At 36.8% G+C, this 21,233-nt stretch overlaps 2 protein-coding genes across 2 annotated transcripts in view; one reads left to right on the top strand and one right to left on the bottom strand.

Annotated features, from left to right (window-relative positions):
- Positions 1-21,233, top strand: part of LOC134848151 (succinate dehydrogenase [ubiquinone] iron-sulfur subunit-like) — a 295,415-nt gene that overhangs the window by 79,716 nt on the left and 194,466 nt on the right. The gene's annotated exons all lie outside the window — the stretch shown is intronic.
- On the bottom strand, positions 6,044-20,850 carry LOC134848818 (phospholipase A and acyltransferase 5-like). Its single transcript, XM_063866330.1, has 4 exons — positions 20,674-20,850; positions 20,363-20,426; positions 19,951-20,080; positions 6,044-6,164 (listed from the first exon to the last, which is right to left on the bottom strand). The coding sequence occupies exons 1-4, from the start codon at positions 20,848-20,850 to the stop codon at positions 6,044-6,046; spliced, it is 492 nt and encodes a 163-aa protein (XP_063722400.1).

Genomic DNA, 21,233 nt, shown 5'->3' with positions numbered 1-21,233 from the left:
GAAAAAATCAAAGTTTTGTCTCAGTGCGTTATTTCTTTCGTTTCTCAGATCTAATTACACTTAGACCAAAATCATTCAAAAACAGAAGAAACACTGCGAGGCTAAGTTGTGTATTAGGTGAGTTTCGGCCAATTTGGCTACAAGCTGAAATGAAATTTGTCGTGGATTCAGCAAAATGGTTGTTCCTTAATTTTTTTGGCTGTTTTAGTTTCCACAAACAAATAGCTAACACTGTATCGCTCAAAACTGCAAAAAAGCTTAAGTGTTCGCTTCAGTAAACTGTTAATCACTATTCTGTGGAATCCGCTTAAATCTTCCGGAACCCACGTGCATCATAACATTATAGTTTTCCGGAATCTGCTTTCATTTGTCGAATCTTAATATTTTTCGCAGAACGAGTCTACATCTGCTGAAAAACTTGGAATCCGTGACACTACTTATCTGCCGACAAATCTGACGTTACAGGGTAATTGATCGCAGAATCCACAGAAGCTCTGTAGTAGAACCAAATTACATTATCGAACATGTTTTAAAACTTCTTTTTGGATTACAATGACCTACAAACACCAAACTATGGGCCTTTCTTGTGCAAAGTCAGCCTCGTAAAAAACAGTTTTCGATAACGCTTTTAATTTTGTTTAAAAAAAATTCGTACACGTTATCATCTAAAATTTTAAACCTAAATTTTTGTGGTCGGAGCAGTCTGTAACTTGCTCACCAATCGGCTATTTTTTTGTCACACAGTGCCTATCAATTGTTTATGGAGTAGGGAAAAATAATGACAAAAACACGTATTGATGCTCAGTGAGGATAGATTTAACCTGAAATGTATGTCATTGATGTGAACACTTTCATTGTATGTCATTAATGCGAACATTAATGATTACTTTTGCTTGATACTTAATATTTCTTTCAAATTTTAAAAGGCCTTCATTTTTTGCAAAAGCGATTGTCTTAAAATTTTATCAACTTTGTATTCTTTGTTTTTCTTGTAGAAATAATCGTTTTTTGCTGTTACTTATTTACTCTAATGATTTCACGCGAGAAGTACTTGTCCTTTATGCAAAATTGGTGTCTCATCGGAACAGGATCATGGCGACGAGAGCAGTGGCTGAGGCTGCCACTAGTCCGGCGGCTGTGGCCACTGATGCCAGAATGCCCCTCTCAGCCTGCTTGCCCGGGTGTTACTCACGGTACCTGAACGAACACAACATATACACTGCAGAACAAGTTCAATCTTAGTTTCTGGGAGTTATGCGGTTGTTCGGTTATTGGTTAAATATTTGCACGTTAGGAATTTCCATCAAGGCTTGGATTACATGCGTACCGTGGTTAGTTTGAAATACGTTGTGTTAAAATTGCGATGGTTGCTGCGAAACATTGAAATTACTTGCGTTGCGTGCCGAAAACGTAAAGCGCAAACCGTAACTCTTATTATGGCTGATCTGCCCATTAAAGGGCTGGGTTACAAGCAACCTCCTTTCTCTAATACAGGTGTCGACTACTTTGGGCCGTTCCTAGTTCCAATCCGGAGAAGTACGGAAAAGAGGTGGGGTTTTATGTACACCTGTCTCACCACTAGAGCGGTGCACATTGAGGTGGTCCTCTCGCTCGACACAAGCTCTTGTGTGATGGGCGTGAAGAGGTTTTTTGCACGTCGCGGTACTCCGACTACCATCATGTCCGACAACGGCACGAACTTTGTTGGCGCTCAGAAAGAGCTCTTAGCTTGCGTTGAGAGATAGAACAAAATCGCACCCGCTGTTTTTGTTCAGAAAGGGATCAAGTGGAAATTCAATCCACCCAGCGCACTGCACCATGGTGGCTCCTGGGAGCGATTAGTTCGTAGTGTCAAGCGCGTTTTGTATGACTTCTTAGGCAACAAAAGAGTAACTGAGGAGGTTCTAAGAACCACGTTGTGCCTTGTTAAGCAATCACTCAACGCTAGACCAATAACAGCCCTTAGTTCCGATCCGCTAGATCTAGAGGCGTTGACCCCGAATCATTTTATCCTTGGTCAACACGCAGCGAGTTTTCCGTCGCTAAGTTTCGAAGAAAATTTCGACCATAAGAAGCGGTCCGCCAGAGCGCAATCATACGCTATTGCAATATGGACACGGTGGATGCGGGAATACGTTCCTTCACTCAATAGGAGGGCAAAGTGGCACAACCAGTCAGACGTTAAGTTGAAAGCCGGCGACTTGGTTTGGGTCATAGAGCCTGACACTCCATGCGGACATTATCCACTCGCACGTGTCCTCAGACTGCACTACGGCGAGGACGGATGCGCGAGATCCGCCGACATAAAGACCGTTACGAGCGAACTGACCCACACGACCGTAAAGCTCGCTACCGTTCTTCCTTGTTTAACGGTGGAGGATGTTGCAGCTCAAATATAAAACAAGAGTATAAATGCATTTAAAATAAGCACAGTTGGCCGATTGGCCTAAGCTAACGTACCGACAATTGACGTAGGTTCGATTCCGCCACCTGCCCATGTATTAATATACTAAAAAAGGGGGTTATATCCTATTTTAACTGTTTTTGTTGACTCTGATTCGGTTCAGCCTTGATAAAGGCTGACCGCTAAAAAAGAGCAATTTGTCTCAAGGACATTACCGACCGGTTTTTGTGGCTAGCTTGCGCCAGTTTTTTTTTGAAACGGTGTGAATTGGTGACGAATTTTATTGAAGTTTTGATGTTGTACCCGACCGAAAGGACGAGAAGTTTTTGCCGATAAATTCTGTCGTTAAATTCAAACATTCGACATCATATTTTTGATTTACGGAGATTAGGCGCACAATGGGTATTATAAGACTTTGTGTGACCGAAACTTTTGCGCGACTTTGGTTTGTTGTTTCGGGTTGGCAATTTATGTTTTCAACGACTCGGGCAAAAAATGATATGTTTCGACCGTCTCGACAGGCTCAGTTTTTTTTTACCAACTCGACTCCAGTTGTCTATATTTCGACTATGTTTGACCGAGGAAGAACATTTCGAGCAAGTTCGACCGAGCAAAAACATTTCGACGAAGTTCGTCCGAGGAGTTCTTTCGACCGATAAGAATTTCGACAGCGCAAAAATTTCGATTGTTTTTGACCAAAAAAAACGTTTCTTTTGAGTTCGACTAAAGAATTTTTTTCGACCAAGAAGCCTTTCTATTGACAAAAACTAATTTGGCTGTGTTCAACCGAAGAAAAGGTTTCAACTGAAAATTTTTAGGATTTTGACCGTCAAATAGGTTTGGTACACTAAGAAGTAGGTTTCGTTGGCCTCTTGCGGCATGATGGAATTTCGGTCGCAGAAAGTACCTTTCGGCTACCCATTACGGTCGCAACATGAGTCGCGCACCTCGACCCGGGAAGTACACAAACATTACGAGACCAAACTGTGCACTGAATAAGCGCACAGCGCACAGTTTGGTGTCTGCATGTTCCTGGATTCCAGAGACAAAACATGTTAAAACTTTGTCGCAATGATCAAAGAAAAGGAAAGAACAAAAAAAATGGAGAATCCTCGTTGCAGTATCAATTTACAGTTCACAAAATGCACAGTTTGGCCCCATAATGAAGTGAAATTGAAAGATGAAAAAAAGATGAAATTAAAAATCACAATGATCAATTAAAACGAACCATAATAAACAATTTTTAGGCAAACAAAGTGTAGTGTTTTAGTGATAAAATCTTTCGTCAAAGTTTGTAATCATATTTTGAAAAAAAATAAGTAGAATAAACATGGTATAATTTTTCATGGCATAAATAAATACTCTGCAAATAGCTTGTCTCATCATTTCTTGCCTCTTGTCTCAGAGCTTGTAAATTGAAAAAGATGCTTTTCAACAGTAAGTATTGAAACTAGTTAGATTACTTGAGCTAATTGTTTAGCAAACGGTTACTTTTTGTGCAGTCGACTACAGCCAGTTAAACCTGATTATAACAAAAAAATGTTTGAATGCAATATTTTTTTGGCCCAAAATCGTTTTCATTTTGTGTTCACCAACGCTTTTCAATTTCAAATCCTGCTTTGTCGTTTTTCGGATTCAAGAAAAAATTAATGTTTTGTCTCAATGTGTAATTTCTTTCGTTTTTCAGAACTAATTACACTTAGAACAATATCTTTGAAAAGGCAGAACAATTATTGCGAGGCTAAACTGTCTTTTACGTGAATTTTGGCTAATTTGGCAACAGGTTGAAATTGAACTTGTCACGGAATCCGCTGAACATTGATTTACACCTACAAATAGCCAAAACACTGAATCTTTCAAAATTAAATAAGGCTTAAACACTGTATGCCTCATTACATTATAAGTCACACTTATACGTAGAACACTTACAATTTCCGCAATCCTCGTGCATCATTACATTTTACATTACATTTTTGAGGGAATCTACTAACATCTTGCTGAACGAACCCCTAGCACCATTGTAGTATGTATTCACCCATAAATATCAAATGATTATAAGTATACAAAGTGAAATCAAAATTATGGAAAACTGATGAAACTAAAAAAACAATGTTCAATCAAAATGAAGAATGACAAACAACTTTCTTAGGCTACAAAACGTAGTGGTATGAGTTGTAAATATTTTCTTAGAAAGTTATAGTCAAATTTTAAACAAAAACACGTAGACTAAGCATTGCAATCTTTTTCTCAAGGTATTAGATTCAGGCTTGTTCTTGTGAAGACTTTCATTGGTTTTTGACGAGTGAATTAAACAGCGTGCGAATAAATTTGTATCATCCTTTCTTGCCACTTGCCAAGATACTTTTAACTAGTTGAAACTCTATGAGCTACTGTTTTAGCAACCGGTTACTTTTTCTGAAGTCGTGAACAGTCAGTTAAATCTGATTATAACAAACAAAAATGTTTTTGTTTTTTGTTCACCAACCCTTCTAATGGTGTTTGGAAAAACTAAGCATTAGCTTGCGTTTAATTTCAAATCCCGATTTGTCGTTGTTCGGATTCAAGAAAAAATCAAAGTTTTGTCTCAGTGCGTTATTTCTTTCGTTTCTCAGATCTAATTACACTTAGACCAAAATCATTCAAAAACAGAAGAAACACTGCGAGGCTAAGTTGTGTATTAGGTGAGTTTCGGCCAATTTGGCTACAAGCTGAAATGAAATTTGTCGTGGATTCAGCAAAATGGTTGTTCCTTAATTTTTTTGGCTGTTTTAGTTTCCACAAACAAATAGCTAACACTGTATCGCTCAAAACTGCAAAAAAGCTTAAGTGTTCGCTTCAGTAAACTGTTAATCACTATTCTGTGGAATCCGCTTAAATCTTCCGGAACCCACGTGCATCATAACATTATAGTTTTCCGGAATCTGCTTTCATTTGTCGAATCTTAATATTTTTCGCAGAACGAGTCTACATCTGCTGAAAAACTTGGAATCCGTGACACTACTTATCTGCCGACAAATCTGACGTTACAGGGTAATTGATCGCAGAATCCACAGAAGCTCTGTAGTAGAACCAAATTACATTATCGAACATGTTTTAAACTTCTTTTTGGATTACAATGACCTACAAACACCAAACTATGGGCCTTTCTTGTGCAAAGTCAGCCTCGTAAAAAACAGTTTTCGATAACGCTTTTAATTTTGTTTAAAAAAAATTCGTACACGTTATCATCTAAAATTTTAAACCTAAATTTTTGTGGTCGGAGCAGTCTGTAACTTGCTCACCAATCGGCTATTTTTTTGTCACACAGTGCCTATCAATTGTTTATGGAGTAGGGAAAAATAATGACAAAAACACGTATTGATGCTCAGTGAGGATAGATTTAACCTGAAATGTATGTCATTGATGTGAACACTTTCATTGTATGTCATTAATGCGAACATTAATGATTACTTTTGCTTGATACTTAATATTTCTTTCAAATTTTAAAAGGCCTTCATTTTTTGCAAAAGCGATTGTCTTAAAATTTTATCAACTTTGTATTCTTTGTTTTTCTTGTAGAAATAATCGTTTTTTGCTGTTACTTATTTACTCTAATGATTTCACGCGAGAAGTACTTGTCCTTTATGCAAAATTGGTGTCTCATCGGAACAGGATCATGGCGACGAGAGCAGTGGCTGAGGCTGCCACTAGTCCGGCGGCTGTGGCCACTGATGCCAGAATGCCCCTCTCAGCCTGCTTGCCCGGGTGGTACTCACGGTACCTGAACGAACACAACATATACACTGCAGAACAAGTTCAATCTTACTTTCTGGGAGTTATGATCAAATTATTGGCAAAAACATCAAAAAACCAGGCGTAAGAACTAAGTCAGAAATCCTGATACAGCATTTATCATAAACAGTAACAATTAAGTAGTAAGTTTACATGCAAAAATTCGCACAACTAAAGTTTGAGAAGGGGTAATTTACATGGCCATCGTGTGTTACTTTCGAACTGAGTTGCTGATACAAAAGTGTACCGAGGAACGACTTTTCTGAGTCAGAACAGAAAAACAAACAGAGTTTCCTTTTTTTCCGGGGCAATGCACAGCTTGATAAATTTTGAGCTAAGACTGCGCCAGACCAGTAGACAGAGCAAAACGATGCAAAACTGTGTAATTTTAGAGCTCTAAGCAGATTCCGCAACCAGCGAAAAACAGATTTGTCGCGGAAACTTGGTTCGTATTTTGCTTTGAATTCTACGAACAAAATGCTAAAATACTGTATTGCTCAAAAGTGCTCCAAAAGCAGCCAAAATTCCGGAATTTGCAATAAAACTTGCGGAATCCAGAACAGTTTGTGAATCCAGAAACAAATAAAAACATATCTGGGTTGTAAAGTTACGCTGTCAGCAGTATGTAAAACGGGTTTTGCATTTTGTTTGCAGTATCCAATAACATATTCAGATGAATCTATAAACGAAACAGCTAAATTAAGCATACTTTTTTTTACAATGTTTGTGGGCCACCATCTAATATTTGCAGCATATGAAATTCAATGAGGGCTAAAATTTTCAACAGTTTAATCTCAAATGCTGTCAAGTAAAAACTCATTGATAGAAATCAGCAGCTCTCACCAGCTATAGTTTTTTCAACAGCTGGATCTCGAAAACTTCCAAGGGAAAAACTGTTCGATGAAAACAAGCTAAAAAATTTAAACTATACCCAGGTTGAAGTCCCACCGTTAATTATCGCTTTTTCTGTAGTATCCCAGTGATCGCTTTTTTCCACCGCTGATTCATGTATAATTCAGAGTTTGTTGCATAGATAAACTTGCAATTTTTCAGAGCTATTTCAGTAATGATTCCGTTGAAAGTCAACGCTAAAACTTAAGAACTTTTAACTCGTTCTATTAGCTGTCAAATGAGAATAATAGGTCTTTAACTTTTGTTTATATAAGGATATACATTAGTTTAAATGCGCAGAGGTAGCATACATGTCTTTAAATCCGCAGGTTAGGGAATCGAAACCCTTTTTGAGCACTATTTTTAATCAGAGCTAAGTTTTTTATCGCTGTTTCATTGCTGAAATAAACCAAATTGGCGATATTTATCGATAAAACTTGCGATTGTGGCAACGATCGTTTTTTTCACTTTTTTATCGCTAATTTTCAATTTGAGCTCACCCGGGTAAGTTATAATGCAAATTTATAGATACATTTAGTTTCGATTCAAACTCATTTGTAATATTGTCAAGTTACAACCAAGATTACGTTTTGAAAACGAAATTCGTTTTCTAATCCAAATTTGCATTCAAGTTGGGAGATTAAATTTTAGGGCTTATGTCCAGTATTGTTTCAAACGAAAACCTTATATACTGATGATGCCATAAATTTTTCAAAATTCCCATCCATGTGCTGATGGTGATTTTTCGACAAAATGATTATCAAGACTGATAAAGCAACATAGTTTTCATTGCTGATGTTGATGTAACTAGAAAGTTTTTCCTTTGGTGAGTAATAGTTGTATGCTGATGGTGATCATTCGGTCTTCAGAAAATCAAAAGCGGTTTTCATATCCCAAACACCTATTTTGATTACTTATTTTAAAATGTTGTGGTCCCCAAACGATGAATCCAAAATTAACTTGCTGGGAAAAACATAGCACTTGCTGAGTCATTTGTACTGAAAACTAAGCAATTTTGTTAACTAATTTTTTGTTTTTGCATTCCACTGACAATGATTGAGCTCTTACTATTTATTTGGTAGATAATTTATTTTTGCTTTTAGTTGCTTACACAAGAAATGGTGTGTTTCAGTACAATAAACAAAAGTACGGAATCATTTTACATTTAGGGAATCGGCTTACAAATTTTCGAATTTCGCTTAGACTTGCGGAAACGATTTTTTTTGTGGAGTCCGCTTACACTTGTACACTTGTGGAATCTGAAACAACAAATTAAAAATTAGAGTTATTCGTTCGCGGAATACACTTACACTTTAAATAAACTATAAAAACTTGTTTCTAGATTCCATTCCAGTGACCAACGCACCAATTTCGGCTTTGCCATGAGCTCTGAGCAAAATAAATTATGAACAATATCTTTTTATGTGTTTTTTTGTTCGCAGAATTAGAAAACATGTTCTTCTCTCTAAAAGAACCGAGAATTAGCAAACAGCTTATGGTATTCATGATAATCAATTTTTTCCGCCATACATCAGCTGATTTCAACTTAATTGCGGTAACAACTGGTTGTATAAGGTCTCTAAATTATCCTGTTTGTGAGTTACTGATTTTGTCCCGTAGAGACTAGCTTGGCTGATTGAAAGCCTAAAATCTTTGATAGAGAGCTACGGAAAAAAGCCATCTCAAGGTGAACAGGCAATTCTTGAGCTTATGCGTAGATACGGCAACATAAGCTATGTCAAGTCATCAGCTTTCGTCAGGTAACTGGACAAACTGATTCGACAAAATGATTAAAAATCAACCGCAGGAGTTTGTCAAAGACACTGGGTTCTTGTAGAAACTAGTGCACAACTTCAAACTAAACGACTAAAAGCTGAAATCAACTATTGTCAAATCTCTCTTCAAGAGTTGAACATTGAAGTGTGAAGAATATTGCGTGCTACGCGGCCTCGAAAATTTTAGGCAGTACGTAAAATGTATTCCTGGATAGATATCTTGAGAATATATATGTAATTTTGTCAAAAACCTGTATATAAAGCGGTCATCCTTAAGCCAAACAGAATGGGCGTAATCAATTTACATCTATGCCCAAGCAAAACTACGACAAATTTTCAAGCTGAGCTAAACACAGTGTCAATCACAACATTCCTGATTGATAACAAGGCACAAACGTCGAGAAAAATCCAGTTTTCTCAAAAACTTTGATAGATTAATGCTCTAAAAAAGTCAAAGTGCAAAAACTATGCCTCGATGTCTATGCAAATAAATATATAATTAACGCACATCGGGCAAGATATTTATCAATAGTAGTTGCTGAGGAAAACATCAATCATCTCTACACATAAACCAGAAGATGATTCAGAAGCAAGTTATCTGAATTCAGATGCAAATATGGCCTGAAGTCAATTAACCAGACTATAAGGATTCAATTGACAACATGAGAAAAATCAAAATCTATAATCACTTTTTCCGATTTCCTTTTTCATCAATTGCGTCAAACTGGGATGCTTTGAGATGCTCGACAACGATTGCAGTTGATCATTAATCCTCAGGAATACAGTTGGAAAATTTCAGCGCAAATCAATACCTACATCTTTCAGTAAAGACCAAGTGTCATATTTTTTAGTCGAGCAATGTTTTGGACCACAGAACGCTACAAAACTACAATTCTTCTTCAGTCAGTCTACAGTGTGAAAACTATTGAGTTTTAACACAATCGACAATCGACTTATACAACCCAAAAAGACCATGCTCACCCTATAACAAATTGAAAATTGTCAACTTTCCTGATCCAGCACTGTGCAGTTTTTCTAATGATTAGATGAATTTTGGGATAGTTCTGAGAGCGTTATTAAAAAACAATTTACAGATTTCAAACGTTAGCTACAGATATATCTCAACTTGCATTATTCAATTAGGTAGGTCAACCAATGGTTCGCGTAACCAGAAACCTCATGTGACTGATTGAAATTTGCTTTTGACTCAGTCACCTTTCGCACAACTAATGCAAAGTACGATTTTCTTCATTAAACAATTCATTGAGCAATTTTGAAAGGTAGAAGAATCATGTATAAATAAAAACAACAAAGCTACTGAAATCTCCAATAAAAGCAAAGAAAAACAATTCAACTTTATGGAATAAAACTGTGAGGACAATTGTGATGGCTTCAAAATATATGAAACCTAAAAACAGCAAACAGAAAACGTCTAACAACTATCCGGTATCAAAAACCCAACTGAAATCACTACAGAGACGGCAAAAAACGATAAGATACTTTCGGAGAAATCCTTAATTATTTAAATCCTCAAGTCTGTAACTTTTCAGTAACCAAAAAGTTGGAACCTCCTGCATCACCCGGTAAGCGCTATGTGCAAGCCAATAACGGTATGCAGGGTGGTAATTGCTGCTTTACCGAACAATGGCCTTTCGTTGAAATCTTGACTTGAAACTGGACTAGACTCAACAAAAAATGTATTTGGCCTTCTCCTACAATTTCGGGATTAAACTTGGGCAAATCAAAATGTCCTTTGCTTTTTTGGGCTAAGAAAGTGACATGAAGCAAAACTATTACAGTCGACTCACCTTCGATGCTAAAGCTCACACTCTTTTGCCATCTTAAGTTTTCAACAAGCAGTTTCAACTACAAAAAGATATTTTTCCTAGGACAGGAGTGATTGAACCTTAAGTCAATTGGAACTGATAATTTCCAATGGCAGTTTTCACATTCGAGTCCAATGGCAGTTTTCAAATTCTGAGAATGGCAGTTTTCACATTCGAGTCTGCACTCCAATCAGTCGTGCCAAGTGTAACAAAAGTTTTCAAACCACAAAACATCCCAGCGCCGTTTGTCAATTTGAAATTATTCCAGAAAACCTGTAGATGACTGGTCTTTTTTGGGGCGAGACCGTTCCCAGTAACCTCGATCCATTAATTGCAAAATGGGTCGGTCAGTTAAGGCAAAAAACTTCTACTGTGGGGCTACCGCGCTTACTTGGGCACAACTGTCTTCTAAAAGACTCGATGTCTATGTGTATCAACTTCGGGACTGCGGGTGTATTTTGCATACACGCTTCTGTTTTACATGATTGAACAAAAGCAGCTCAATTGAGACACAGAAAAGTTTTTAAACTGGTAAGACAAGCCGCCCTTACAGGCAAACGCCTGTGCCAGGTTGCTACAGATGAAATGCAAGAGAGACCCTGGCCTACGACTATTAATAAACAGCACAAAAATTTTGCCCCGAATTGCCTTGCGCGGTAAACGGAAAGCTTACTGCGCCAATAGAGTCGTTGATATACTTACTTGAGGTAAAACTGATCAAAAGAATTCAACACCAGGTATAATTAACAGCGCAATGAGTCAAGGTGAACGACGAAACTAATTAATCAACTTCAATTGCTCAAATAGTAGTTTCTTCCGGGTTTTCAGTTTGGTTTCTTTTTGTTCATGTCACTTGCTTTTACTTTTATCGAAATTATGAAAAAATATTGTGAAACTCTCAGCTCTTATTAAAAGTCTTGAAAAAATCAAGCTATTTTTTATCTACAGTGCCCAGAAAATTTTTTATTGACACTTGTAATTACGAATAAAAAAGACAGACTGCAACAGTTCTCGCCTTCTCCCAACAACTGTATCATTTGCGCGCGAGGACGATTTCTTTACTCGCTTTTACCAGGCGCAACAGAGCACCCAAAAAGTAACATATCTTAATGCAACGGATCGTATTGTGCGCATGGTGATCTAAAGCGCCCATTGCCGCTGTATGCATCACGACACTGAATATATTATCAACTACTTCTTTGCAACAAAATTTTCAGGGCAGACAGAATGTTACAACCTTTTACAGTGGACTTTTCACCTATTCGTTTTGATGACCCGTCTTTTAATCCGTTCAAAAACACAGACACAAACGGCTATTCTTTTTTTCAACAAAAAATAAAACACTCCTAGAAACGCTAGAAGATGCACAATTGAGCTACTAAGCACTGGCAACGGAACTTAATTCGTCGGCGGCTTGGTTTCTTCAATATACTGGAAACCAATCAATTTCACATGCACCTCAAAAAATGAAACCTTTCATAACCACATGGTGCTGAGTTGATGCTGAGGTGAATGATTCTGAAATATTTGTTCGCCCTCCAGTTTGGTGTTGCGGGGGAGCGACTCGTGCCAATAACAAAACTAGCGTTCCTACTTAGCCTTGTTTCTGACCGACTATCGAAAGACCTTTTTGCTACTGTTGTTGCCGAAAATGAAGCAACTTTTAATTCTCGTCCGCTAGCGCATGTTAGCTGTGAAATCGACGCCTAGGAGCCACAGTGACATCGAGGGCGACCTTTCAAGTCCTCGAAGCGAGCAAAAGTAGTCACGGACGCAACCCGAGGAGTCTATTGAAAAATTTTACCTCCTGAAAAGTTTATACATGACGCATCTGGCCGCTAGCTTGGTTAAAAAAAAACTTTTTTGTTTTGAAAAAAGCAATAAAATAGAGCAGCATCTGGAGAGTTTTGCTTAAACTCACATTTTAACACCGAAAGAATCTCTAGATTGCAGTATTTTTAAAGGGTCGCCAAAAGCTCCTGTTTTGCGTTGTTCACCTCATCCTGAAATGATTGTGGGTCACTATTATTCACTGACGATAATAAACTCTCAATTTCCGAAGTGATGAGATTTGAGTTGATACGTAGGTTTGAATCAATTTTGATGGTATTCAGATGAATTAAACTATCGACCAAAATCCATCAAAATGATTTAACGTATCATTAGAGACTGCATTTTGGTCAAATTGGGGACTTTATAGTGATTTGAAAGAGCTCAGAAAATCAAATCAGTCGACCTAAAAAAGTCGAGAAAATCCGCCCCCTTCCTCTAGAAAATCTTAGATCCGCCCCTGGTTAGGAAGTATGCGTAACATTAGGGTAAATTAAAATCTACTGCTAATGATTTGAAATCTTGCATCCATCGAGGGTGAATGTCTTTAAATTAGATTAGTTGATGTGTTTACTTTAAGCTCACTTACTTAATATGACCCAACCGGTTGAGTGATTATTTCATAATTCAATTTACTGATATGATAATTTACTGATACATCGATTTGCTACACGCACAATGAACAGTCGTTAGCCTTTTCAATAGGTCTTGCAACTCATTTAAATAGCAAAAATCTAAGAGTACTCACTATGTTCATTACTCTTAAAAAAATAAAGCCCTGGTTTATGTAATGTTTCGATTGATTGCGCTGTAACATGAAAGCATAATTTATAGACCGGAAGAGGTGTCAAGGAAGCTCATGAAATCAGAGAAAAGATTGTTTTGTCAGAAAGCTGTATTTTCTGAATTCGAAAGAATACAAATGTTAATACTCTTTCAATTGTTTTTTTTCTTAAATGACACTTTTCTGATGCAAACTGTCCAGTTTACAAAAACTGGATTACAAAGTAATTTTTAACTTATTTCTCCCCCTCGTGTATCTGAAAATTCGCGCCATTTTCAATTTTGTTAATTTATGAGACCAGAAGCGGATCTAAAATTTTCTCGAGAGGGCAGGATTGTAAGAAAAATGATGTAAAATTTTGATGATCTTAAGTTAGATCACCCAAGCTGGTTGTACCCCAGTATGTCCTTCACTATGTCCTTTATACCCTACTATGTACCTCACTGGGTGGAGGTTGAAGCCTTCCTCCCCATGTAGTGCTACAAAACATAAACAGCAGGATGGTTATCGTAGCATAGTATCACCGAGGACACCCTTTGGAATAGTTAAAATATACAAAATGAATTATATTATGAAAAAGCTTTCAAAACATTTCAAAACAACTCTGAAAACTTAAGAAAAGGCAACAAGCTGTTGAGAAAGACCAATTAATTGAGAAAATAACCCAAATTAATTTTCAAATATACCTTTTTTGTTGTTCCGAACATTGAAAATGGGGAAGAACTTTGTATTCGGGTGTGTTTTAGTTTTTTTCTTTTTGTTTTCTACGCAAAATTAATCAGGAACCACAACTCATCGCACTGGGTTGAGTGATATATCATATTGAAGCTTTTTCAGTCGTGATTCAAACCACACTCTAATTTCCGATATAATATTCTAGGGTTGAAAAAAAACTGGTTTGAAATTATTTGATTTTTTCGTCTTAATTGGGGCAAAAAAAGCAAGCGAGCAGGCTTACAACAGCTGAAATCTACAATTACAATAGCTCAAATCTGCAAATTTGCCTAATTTAGAGTCTTAAAACTTAGTTTAAAAGAAGTAAAACTGGTTTTGGATTTTTTTTAAATTCAATTTTGTAACCAAAAACTTCAAAAAATTAAAAATTATCTGCAAAAATTTTGAAAAAAGAATTTTTTAATTTTTTTTGTTTTTCTAGTTATTTTTCTAAAACCTTTTGTCCATTTGTCTATATTACTATGACTGTCCAATATGTCTAAATCATATATTTACGTCAGATCCTTTTATCACACCAAGTAGAAAAAACTACACTAATTTGGAATAAAAAAACTTTCTAAACCGTAGTTTTCTAAAGACTATGGTCGGAACATTCTTTGCTATTTGCTCAGTAACCGGCTATCATTGTTACATATTGAGAATGTTTTTAGTCAAAATGTCCTTTGCTTTTTTGGGCTAAGAAAGTGACATGAAGCAAAACTATTACAGTCGACTCACCTTCGATGCTAAAGCTCACACTCTTTTGCCATCTTAAGGTTTCAACAAGCAGTTTCAACTACAAAAAGATATTTTTCCTAGGACAGGAGTGATTGAACCTTAAGTCAATTGGAACTGATAATTTGTATATCGTGCAAACAACAGTTGAGGCAGTTTTCACATTCGAGTCTGCACTCCAATCAGTCGTGCCAAGTGTAACAAAAGTTTTCAAACCACAAAACATCCCAGCGCCGTTTGTCAATTTGAAATTATTCCAGAAAACCTGTAGATGACTGGTTTTTTTTGGGGCGAGACCGTTCCCAGTAACCTCGATCCATTAATTGCAAAATGGGTCGGTCAGTTAAGGCAAAAAACTTCTACTGTGGGGCTACCGCGCTTACTTGGGCACAACTGTCTTCTAAAAGACTCGATGTCTATGTGTATCAACTTCGGGACTGCGGGTGTATTTTGCATACACGCTTCTGTTTTACATGATTGAACAAAAGCAGCTCAATTGAGACACAGAAAACTTTTTAAACTGGTAAGACAAGCCGCCCTTACAGGCATACGCCTGTGCCAGGTCACCACAGATGAAATGCAAGAGAGACCCTAGCCTACGACTATTAATAAACAGCACAAAAATTTTGCCCCGAATTGCCTTGCGCGGTAAACGGAAAGCTTACTGCGCCAATAGAGTCGTTGATATACTTACTTGAGGTAAAACTGATCAAAAGAATTCAACACCAGGTATAATTAACAGCGCAATGAGTCAAGGTGAACGACGAAACTAATTAATCAACTTCAATTGCTCAAATAGTAGTTTCTTCCGGGTTTTCAGTTTGGTTTCTTTTTGTTCATGTCACTTGCTTTTACTTTTATCGAAATTATGAAAAAATATTGTGAAACTCTCAGCTCTTATTAAAAGTCTTGAAAAAATCAAGCTATTTTTTATCTACAGTGCCCAGAAAATTTTTTATTGACACTTGTAATTACGAATAAAAAAGACAGACTGCAACAGTTCTCGCCTTCTCCCAACAACTGTATCATTTGCGCGCGAGGACGATTTCTTTACTCGCTTTTACCAGGCGCAACAGAGCACCCAAAAAGTAACATATCTTAATGCAACGGATCGTATTGTGCGCATGGTGATCTAAAGCGCCCATTGCCGCTGTATGCATCACGACACTGAATATATTATCAACTACTTCTTTGCAACAAAATTTTCAGGGCAGACAGAATGTTACAACCTTTTACAGTGGACTTTTCACCTATTCGTTTTGATGACCCGTCTTTTAATCCGTTCAAAAACACAGACACAAACGGCTATTCTTTTTTTCAACAAAAAATAAAACACTCGTAGAAACGCTAGAAGATGCACAATTGAGCTACTAAGCACTGGCAACGGAACTTAATTCGTCGGCGGCTTGGTTTCTTCAATATACTGGAAACCAATCAATTTCACATGCACCTCAAAAAATGAAACCTTTCATAACCACATGGTGCTGAGTTGATGCTGAGGTGAATGATTCTGAAATATTTGTTCGCCCTCCAGTTTGGTGTTGCGGGGGAGCGACTCGTGCCAATAACAAAACTAGCGTTCCTACTTAGCCTTGTTTCTGACCGACTATCGAAAGACCTTTTTGCTACTGTTGTTGCCGAAAATGAAGCAACTTTTAATTCTCGTCCGCTAGCGCATGTTAGCTGTGAAATCGACGCCTAGGAGCCACAGTGACATCGAGGGCGACCTTTCAAGTCCTCGAAGCGAGCAAAAGTAGTCACGGACGCAACCCGAGGAGTCTATTGAAAAATTTTACCTCCTGAAAAGTTTATACATGACGCATCTGGCCGCTAGCTTGGTTAAAAAAACTTTTTTGTTTTGAAAAAAGCAATAAAATAGAGCAGCATCTGGAGAGTTTTGCTTAAACTCACATTTTAACACCGAAAGAATCTCTAGATTGCAGTATTTTTAAAGGGTCGCCAAAAGCTCCTGTTTTGCGTTGTTCACTTTATCCTGAAATGATTGTGGGTCACTATTATTCACTGACGATAATAAACTCTCAAATTCCGAAGTGATGAGATTTGAGTTGATACGTAGGTTTGAATCAATTTTGATGGTATTCAGATGAATTAAACTATCGACCAAAATCCATCAAAATGATTTAACTTATCATTAGAGACTGCATTTCGGTCAAATTGGGGACTTTATAGTGATTTGAAAGAGCTCAGAAAATCAAATCAGTTGACCTAAAAAAGTCGAGAAAATGTGCGAAGTTTTTTTGAAAATCCGCCCCCTTCCTCTAGAAAATCTTAGATCCGCCCCTGGTTACCCGGGTTGACCAAAACTTCTAATCATACAATTTCCATTTATGAAAAACTTCTTGTCATACAATTCCATACAATATCATACGTACAGAACATTGTATGAAATCTCTATGATAAAGATTTTTCCATAAATGAATATTGTATGATAGGTGTTTTTCCATAAACCAAAAATTTTGATTTTTTCTTTCAAAATTTAGTTTCTGAAAAGTTTTTGGTTGTGTTCGCAACCGAACACAAGTGACAAAGACCTTGGTTACTCAAAACCAAAGGTTGGACGGTCTCGCATATACAATGCAAAGCAAACGACCTGAATTTGGATGTTTTTCACCAGACTTTTGATATAACAAAAGTAACGAACTTTTATTTTTTGGCAAAATTTTTTTATGATGATTATTTTAAATTTTTGAATTTTCAAGTTATCAGACATTGATCAAGGCTTACATTAACACCCCATACAAAAGAAATAGAAATTTTCAGCGTTTTTGAAAAAAAAATTTAAGTGAAAAGAAAATAAAAGCCAATTTTATCGTATCCAGGACTACGTTATGCACACAAAATATTAAATTTTGCATGCAAAAAAAAATTTCGAAAAATGTTTGTTTGCGTACGAAATTCGATTTGCGGTTGAAAAAAAAAACAAAAAATTTTTTGGGCCAAATTTTCAAAATTACTTGAAAAATTTTTTGTGTCGCCATCAAAAAAATGCCAGTCATACAATTCCCATATATGGGAATTGTATGATAAGCATTTTTTTCAAAAAAACGAGAACCTCAGTTTTTATCACCAGACTGTTTTATAAGAATCAAACATCCACAGAAATAAGTTAATACCAGTTTTCAACTATTTTTAGAAATTGTATGAAAATTGTATGACAAGCATTTTTCCATAAACTTGATGTATGGAATTGTATGATAACGATTTTCGGTGTATGGAGGTCAACCCGGGTAGGAAGTATGCGTAACATTAGGGTAAATTAAAATCTACTGCTAATGATTTGAAATCTTGCATCCATCGAGGGTGAACGTCTTTAAATTAGATTAGTTGATGTGTTTACTTTAAGCTCACTTACTTAATATGACCCAACCGGTTGAGTGATTATTTCATAATTCAATTTACTGATATGATAATTTACTGATACATCGATTTGCTACACGCACAATGAACAGTCGTTAGCCTTTTCAATAGGTCTTGCAACTCATTTAAATAGCAAAAATCTAAGAGTACTCACTATGTTTATTACTCTTAAAAAATAACCACCTTGGGTTAAGTAATGTTTCGATTGATTGCGCTCGTAACATAAAAGCATAATTTATAGACCGGAAGAGGTGTCAAGGAAGCTCATGAAAGCAGAGAAAAGATTGTTTTGTCAGAAAGCTGTGTATTTTCTGAATTCGAAAGAATACACATCTTAATGATCTTTCAATTGTTTTTTTTCTTAATTGACACTTTTCTGATGCAAACTGTCCAGTTTACAAAAACTGGATTACAAAGTAATTTTTAACTTATTTCTCCCCCTCGTGTATCTGAAAATTCGCGCCTTTTTCAATTTTGTTAATTTATGAGACCAGAAGCGGATCTAGAATTTTCTCGAGAGGGCAGGATTGTAAAAAACTTAAAGATTTTGATGATCTTAAGTTAGGTCACCCAAACTGGTTGTACCCCAGTATGTCCTTCACTATGTCTTTTATACCCTACTATGTACCTCACTGGGTGGAGTTTGAAGCCCTCCTCCCCATGTAGTACTACAAAACATAAGCAGGGGGGTGGATGTCGTAGCATAGTATCACCGAGGACACCCTTTGGAATAGTTAAATTATACAAAATGAATTATAAAATAAAAAAGCTTTCAACACATTTCAAAACAACTCTGAAAACTTAAGAAAAGGCAACAAGCTGTTGAGAAAGACCAATTAATTGAGAAAATAACCCAAATTAATTTTCAAATTTGCCTTTTTTGTTGTTCCGAACATTGAAAATGGGGAGGAACTTTGTATTCGGGTGTGTTTTAGTTTTTTTCTTTTTGTTTTCTACGCAAAATTAATCAGGTACCACAAATAATCATCGGACTGGGTTGAGTGATATATCATATTGAAGCCCTTTCAGTCGTGATTCAAACCACACTCTAATTTCCGAAATATTATTCTAGGGTTGAAAAAAAACTGGTTTGAAATTATTTGATTTTTTCGTCTTAATTGGGGCGAAAAAAGCAAGCGAGCAGGCTTACAACAGCTGAAATCTACAATTACAATAGCTCAAATCTGCAAATTTGCCTAATTTAGAGTCTTAAAACTTATTTTAAAAGAAGTAAAACGGGTTTTTAAGTTTTTTAGCTTCATTTTTGTAATCAAAAACTTCAAAAAATTAAAAATTATCTGCAAAATTTTTGAAAAAAGAATTTTTAATTTTTTTTGTTTTTCTAGTTATTGTTCTAAAACCTTTTGTCCATTTGCCTATAAAACTATGACTGTCCAATATGTCTAAATCATATATTTACGTCAGATCCTTTTATCACACCAAGTAGAAAAAACTACACTAGTTTGGAATAAAAAAAACTTTCTAAACCGTAGTTTTCTAAAGACTATGGTCGGAACATTCTGTGCTATTTGTTCAGTAACCGGCTATCATTGTTACATTTTGAGAATGTTTTCAGTTTGAAGTCCTAATTTTTCTACTCAACTTAAAGTCCGATGACTTGATGTCCGGCAACATAATTAAACAAAAAAAAAACAAAAAAAAACAAGACGAATTAAAAAATGAAGCTTTTGAAGGCTTGATCTTTGTCATAGTCGATATATGGACAACTTGACTGTCAAAAATACTTCTAATGTTCGATACCTTTGTTCGCCTGTTCGCCCAACCAATGAAAACCCAAGGAAACACCCGGAGAAGCTCGTCTGATCTGATTTAAATATGTACCTGCACATGATGGCGAACTTCTCGCAGTTGTTCCAGACTAGGTCAAAGTCCTGCTCTGGCTCCTCCACCTGGTGCATCGCATAACCCACTATGTCTTTCACTGGGTGGGGGTTGAAGCCCTCCTCCCCATCTAGAGTTTAAAAACATAAGCATGGGGTGCACTCGGTCAGCTGAAGTTTTAAGCTCCTTTTATCAGCATTTCAATCAACTGTTAGCAAATGTGACCGCAAAAGGAACTGCAATTGTCAAAAACAGCGTTCCAAACAAGCATGAGGGCAATTAATTTATCACAGAAGCTCGAAAGTTTCTAATGCTCCCTTGAATCTATCAAAGAAAAGACTTCATCAAAGATCTTTTCAAGATCTTAAGGTTTGTTCAAAACACAAAAATGGTGCAGTTTGAGTTTGAGTACCGAGGTAGTTGTCGGCGTAGTACACATTGCCCTGTGCCACATCCTCTATCTTCGACACCATCACCTGAAACACCAGAAGGAAGAAAACTAACCCCCACCCACATATGCGGGCCGTGCTCACAATTCCCGATTATAATAGATCTGGGATATGAACTAAAAATATTGTTGCTGTGAAATGCTGAGTTGTGGCGAAAAGAAATTCAAGTCTGTTCGGTTATTCAATGTGAGTTATTCTCCGCAATTGACAAATCCGAGCAAATATTCAATTGTCGGCCTATTTTCTCTTCGGCTCAGTGACTACATATGCCCACCTGTACATTCATGGCCATGCCCAGACTCTTGATCATGTTCAGTTCATTGTTCTGTCCGGGTGGGGACAGGTGGACCATCCTGTCTTTGGACACACACACCCCCCAGTGCGAGTAGAGCTTCCTCTCTATTCTGATCATGTCCCCCGGCACTGGCTTCTTTTTCTCCTTACGAGCCATTATGGACCAAGTTTTATTTTCCTGCTGTATCTTTTTGCTAAGGTCTTACATGAAGCAAAACTTTTATGCAATTTGCGTAGTTTCTGTTTTTTTTTCTGCAAGTTGGTTAGTGAATAAGAGAGAAACTGAAAAGTTGCGTAACCTTTGATTCAGAAGAGACCATCAAGTCATTTATGTTTTGACTGACTTCGTAGTAGTTAGAACATAGTTGAAAGATGCCCGAGGGAAAAAGAGCCCGGCATGAGGACACGAAGTGCCGAGTGCGGCTCTTTTGTCCGAGGCCATCTTCAACTATGTTCTAACTGTTGAAGAGTATATTTTTGCTTTTTCTGAGGGAAAGATGCCAGAAAATTGTGAAAGAGCCCGGAAAAGTGCGCCAAACT

The sequence above is a fragment of the Symsagittifera roscoffensis genome, chromosome 6, assembly GCF_963678635.1.
Source record: "Symsagittifera roscoffensis chromosome 6, txSymRosc1.1, whole genome shotgun sequence".
Taxonomy (NCBI): Eukaryota; Metazoa; Xenacoelomorpha; order Acoela; family Convolutidae; genus Symsagittifera; species Symsagittifera roscoffensis.
The sequence above is the reverse complement of the archived record's forward strand: the minus strand, read 5'-3'. Positions and strand labels throughout refer to the sequence as shown.